General features: G+C 36.6%; 2 protein-coding genes across 2 annotated transcripts in view; one reads left to right on the plus strand and one right to left on the minus strand.

The window, feature by feature from the left end:
- LOC120538255 (duodenase-1-like) overlaps positions 1-1,466 on the minus strand; it is an 8,582-nt gene extending 7,116 nt beyond the window's left edge. Inside the window, exon 1 of the mRNA XM_039767708.1 lies at positions 1,394-1,466. Coding sequence (XP_039623642.1) covers positions 1,394-1,466 — 73 coding nt within the window. The remainder of the gene's footprint in view (positions 1-1,393) is intronic.
- Positions 1,450-4,439, plus strand: LOC120537687 (duodenase-1-like). Its single transcript, XM_039766794.1, has 3 exons — positions 1,450-1,604; positions 3,708-3,958; positions 4,079-4,439. Exons 1-3 carry the CDS (start codon positions 1,473-1,475, stop codon positions 4,128-4,130), a joined length of 435 nt encoding a protein of 144 aa, XP_039622728.1. The 5' UTR covers positions 1,450-1,472; the 3' UTR covers positions 4,131-4,439.
- The last annotated feature ends 1,207 nt before the right edge of the window (positions 4,440-5,646 follow it).

Consider the following 5,646-nt stretch of genomic DNA (forward strand, 5'->3'; position numbering starts at 1 on the left):
ACTCACCAGAGTACCTGTAGCTGCATTTCTTCGAGGTTTTCAAAATTTTGCACCAAAAATTCCATAGTCCAAGAATCTTCAATTTTTAAACTTTAGTGAAATTTAATTTTAAAGCAGGTCTTCTTCTCCTTCTTTGGCCAACAGTAGCCAAATTTCCGCCAACTGAACTATTAGTGGCTGTTGTTAATCTGGGCTTCGACTGATCTGTTTTATTTTCCATATATTGATCTAGCCAAATTTTACACCGGATGCCCTTCCTGAAGTAACTCTCCCCATTTATCTGAGCTTGGGACTGGCATGAAGAAACACTCTGGTTTGTGCATCCCCGGTGGCTGGGTTATTTAAGGCCTATGTATTAATAGAATACTCACCATTTACAAATATTCTGACAGTGAATGAAACAATCATCAAATTATACCACACCAGCTGTAATTATGAACATATTCAAACTAAAGGACTTCTAGGTCATTTATCGATAATTTTTTATGTTCACATTAAGTACATCAGGTTCATAAATTCCGAATGTCAACTTTATTTTTTTCTTTTACTTTAGCCGAAGAACTTCAAACATAAAGGCTTTTTGGATGGTGTTATTTAACATTATAAAATTAAGGACTATTTGCTTGACTTGCCTAAATTTTGAAAAATATTTAATATGGTGAAAGTCTTTGTGTGCAAGTAAAAAAAAAATAAGTTGATGGTTGGGCATTTGTTAACCTGTACTCCATAATGTGAACATAAAAGTGTTTTGATAAATGGTCCTGCTCTTCTTTCATTTGAATCTATTTATTCAGAATGTGAACCATAGGGACTGAGTTTCCAGTGAGTGTCCACAGAGAAAAAGGGGAATACCTTTTAATACTTAAAAGTGATATTTTTTATTATTTACTAATCAGCAAACTCAAAAGCATATGCAGTAACAGACATATGTAATTACAAATGTTTGGTGGGTAATGGGTAAGAACACAGACATACATTCTGGGAGATTGCCCTCGAATCTTCCATATTAACCATTGTGTCCAGTCACCTTAAACTCTACTGTACAGCAAAGCCAAGTCATTTGACCATTCTGAAAACAAAGACTGTGCCACAGTTATGTAATCCTTTGCAGATCAGTAGTATTCTGATGAAGTGTGATGTGGCTCTCTGACTCCTGGGAATGTGCAGCTGATGTAATAAACTTGAATTTGATGTCAGAAAATATTTAAAGGGATTCAACAGGGGTGTTGTGTGGAAATGGAAAAATTGACAATGCTTTAAAATGTGCATTTATCATACTTTTTATTTAACCATAGATGCCTCATTTTATTTTGTAATTAAGAAAAGATATGAATGGGTTTTGGAGAGCATATCTGGAGGTATCCTGATGAAGAGCTCTTCATAGGGAGTGCACTTGGTGCAGGATCTCTGTTGGTGGTTGAAGTAATTTCTCCTATTTTCTTCCTCCTTTCACCACTTTCAACCATAGGCGCATGACAGCAATACTGGGTAGTCATAACCTTAACAACTATGAAGCTTCCAGGCAGGAAATAGCTGTGAGCTGGATGATCCCCCACGAATTGTATGATAACCAGACCAAGCAAAATGATATCATGTTGCTGCAGGTGAGCATCCCATCAAACATTGAGATGTTAGCAGAACCCCACTTACTGTCCATGACACACCACTTGGACATTTCCCCTACTCCATTTTCTTATCCTTTATAACTTAAAACCTTTTTAAAATGTACTGTTTGGCAGGTGCATGTATATATCAACATAATCATACATGAAAGTTCACCCTGTTGAAAGGCACTATAAATAACAGTATATCATGTTGACACACCTTTACAATGGTTTTACAGGTTTTACAGGTGCATTATTGTCACAGGGTACAGTGATATTCTTACTTACATGTGGTGATCAACTCTGAAGCTGTGCACACTCACCATGTTGACATGAGAGGTGAGATTTGCCTCAAAACTTTAGTTTACGTTGTCACTGTGACACTGGCATTGTTCTATCTTGAAGGCTGATGGGGAACCAGAGGCACGGGCATCTTTACATAGACGTCCTGTCAATTTTCCTTGAAATATTGTGGCAACCATCAAAATGACGATATTTGTCAGTTAAAAATGGCAATTTGGAAAAGACACAAAATATATCTAGGTATAAGGAAACAAAAGTAAAATAAAATATTAATATCAAAAATTGATTCTGTGATCAAAAAAACATTAATATACACTCAGGCCTTCAGAAATTAGTGTCCAAATGTGAATAAAAACAACCCTGTCCAAAGTAATGAAAACCAAAGTCTCTTATGTCTGCTGGGGAATATTCTCAGACGCTGAATCAGGAGCAGTATTTAAATATTATTAGTTGTAAGCTTTGTGTCTTTTGATGACTTGCCTGCTACTTTTAAAGAGTTGGTTGACACTCCCAGTCCAGAGCCAGAGCTGTCCAAGTCAAGATATTCCAGCATATGGGCAGCATTTGAGACTTTCCTGGGCACAGTTCACATAATGTAGCACTTTAATGGCCCAGTTCAGTTAGACTAATATTTACTTGCTTTAGTATTTTCACTCCATGTGTGCATAATGTTTCTCTTCACATTACATCTTTTCAATTGTCAGTTTTGTTTTACAACATTTTTATTAATAAAAAACATATTTTCAGTAAATAAACCTTTATTTTTTTTTATTATTATTATTATTTTATTATTATTTTAATTAAAATCTTTTTAATGGTAAAACAGTTATTCATTTAAATATCCTTAGTGAAATTATACAGTATGTTTACTTGTACTGTATATTTAATAAGGAAATTAGGGTTAAACCCAAATGGGGTTTATCTCTAAATATTTATTATTATCAAGGGGGTTTACTTGATTCTAAGTGTTCTTTTTATCAGTAAGGGGTTTTTTGTTACTTTAAATGTCTAAATATTATTTAAATATTATGTTGCTGTGCAAATTTGTCACTCTGAGCTTTATTTGGTGTATTGAGCCATCAATTCAATATTCAAACTATTAAAGCATAAGCAGGCAACATGATTTGTCTAGGATGTCAGGATTTGATATTGTTTTATTTTTCGTTTAAATGTTTCCTTGGTAAGTCAAAATGATTTATACATCAGTTTGGAAGTGTTTGAGTTCTATGAATCCAGTGTTCACATTTCCTTTTTATTTCAATGCCTGCACTTTCTGCTTGTCCAAGTTCAACCTAAAAACCAGAGTATAATTATTGCCTGTTAAAAGGTTCTCTAGTCACAAATTCAGATCTCTACATCCACCACCATCCTGTTCAGTTCAATACAAAGGTGGAGTGAAGGGAACTCGCTTTCTTCTGTTTTATCTCTCACCAAGAAAAAATCTCAACATTAATGTCCCTGAATCAAATATGAGTACTGAAAGGCTGTTGAGGAAGATTTTGAAGATGGCCTTGTAGCTTGATAAGTGATGTTAGAAGTGAGTTATTGTCCTTGTGGTGCTTGGTACGTGTCCAGAATCATTTTGATGATGCTGATGAGATGGGGCTAGTGAAGGACACCTGCACTTGAGACATTTAGTATCATAGCCAACATAGTTAAGATGGTGGTTGTAGTCAAGATGTTACAATAACACTGTCTATAATAAGAATAATGATATCTTGATTAACTACAGATTAGCTTTTTTTTTTTCTTTTCTTTCTTAATTTTTATACTACTGACTGTAATTTTTGTTTGGAACAGCTGGAACGGAAAGTCATGATAACACCAGAGGTGCAACACATCAAATTTTCAAGAGATTGTGCAAACATCTGGCCTGGAATGCCCTGCTCGGTGGCAGGATGGGGTCTTACTTTCACAGGTGGACCAGGCAGTAATGTGCTCAGAGAAGTGGACGTGACCATCCAGAATATCTGCCGATCTGAACAACGCTTCAACCTGAGGAGGGGGACAGTATTCTGTGCAAGGGCCCTGGAATCAAGGGGGCTTGTAGTGTAGGTGTATCTTGCATAGTGTGAAAGCTACCTCTACTTTCTTCTGTTTCTTTATTAATAATTCCTGAGTGCTTGAAAATGGGGTGAACCAACAACTGATCTCAATCATCTTTCTTTTAGGGAGACTCAGGAGGACCGCTTGTCTGTAGGAACGGATGGAATGAGCCTTTAGCTGTGGGCATCGTGTCTTTTCGGAATACTAAAGAATGTGAAGATCCTGCCCGTGAGGATGTCTACACCAATATCTGCATGTTTTGGCCTTGGATTCAAAGGAAATTGTATGGTATTGCTGCTGAGTGATCTGAATATGAGCCATTCAGTGCCAATGTGCCCTCATCTATGACCCGGCAATCACTGAAGAGAGAAAGAGAAGGGGAAAAAAAGTGCTCACTATGGGCTAAAGGTGGTGCTTTCTAGCAGCAAAGGACACTAGCAGTCCTAATCGCTTTGCAGCTTCAATAAATTCAGTTGTCAAACAAGAGTAGCCTCTGTGTTCTCTGCCTCTGTAGGGACGTGAAACGTTTTGTGCCGAGCTCTGAATTTATACCATTCTCACCCACAAGTCATCCAGGAGAAGGCTGATAGGTTAATGCTGATCTAAAGGACCTGAAATAAAAAGCCAAAGGGTGGTCCTGCAGTTGTTGAATATCATGGCATTTATAAAACTATATATAAAAGAGACAAGGCACATATCTAAACACTTAAGCACAAAATTTAACCAAACGCATAGGTAATAAATAATTAATGAAAAACAAATATTGCAAACATATGTACAATAATGGTACTTGCATTGTAGAAGATCACAATAAAATACATGTAAACCTGGGATGAGACTTTGGTTAAACGTGAGAGTGGAGTTTGCTTGTAAGTAAAGTAAATATTTCACTGTACTCAATACATTTCACAATAATGACCATATAACTAATAATTATATCTTAATAATGACAATAACGATGAGTGGAGCACTCACCTGGGCAAATGACACTGTATGGCATAGACAGAGAGACCAGAAAGAACTCAGCTGGAATAGAAGACCTTTGGAAAAGTAGAGTGTTGAATATTTGACTGGCAATCCTTGAAGCCTATTGAGCCCATTGCAAAAAGCTGTGTGAAGCCCACAATTATTATTATTATTATTATTATTATTATTATAACAAAGGGCTGGCTTGTGGCATTGACCTCACAAGTGAGTGGCGTGCATGAGCAGGCATTTATGTATATGTCTTTGGCGTACATACCTCCTATATCCTTACCCCAAGATGTGGTGATGCCAGCCTGTGTGGTTAGTGATGAATATCTAAAGCCATTCTTATTTTCTCAGTAAAATGCAGAGAGGGGACCTTCTTCTTCTGTCCCAATCATAGGTGTATATTGGATTGACATGCACAGAGGTGATAGCTCATGTGTCAATATAAAGGTTATATTGAAGGTGACACATCCTTATTGAACAAGAAGCAGCAAGTGGAGAAGTTACCCCCTGGGGTCTATGTTGGAACTGTTCAGTTTGTTAATGTGCATAATGAATTTTAGATTAAGGTACAGATGATAAGCAAGAGGAGACTGGAGATGAACAACATTTGATATAATTAATAAATGCATGAAGATGAAGACCGCCCCCTGTACAAAGAAAGAAGTGTAATTAGCAGCAAGTGAGACAATTAATGCATGGAGCTAAATGACACCTGGAC

Source organism: Polypterus senegalus, chromosome 10 (genome assembly GCF_016835505.1).
Source record: "Polypterus senegalus isolate Bchr_013 chromosome 10, ASM1683550v1, whole genome shotgun sequence".
Lineage (NCBI taxonomy): Eukaryota > Metazoa > Chordata > Cladistia > Polypteriformes > Polypteridae > Polypterus > Polypterus senegalus.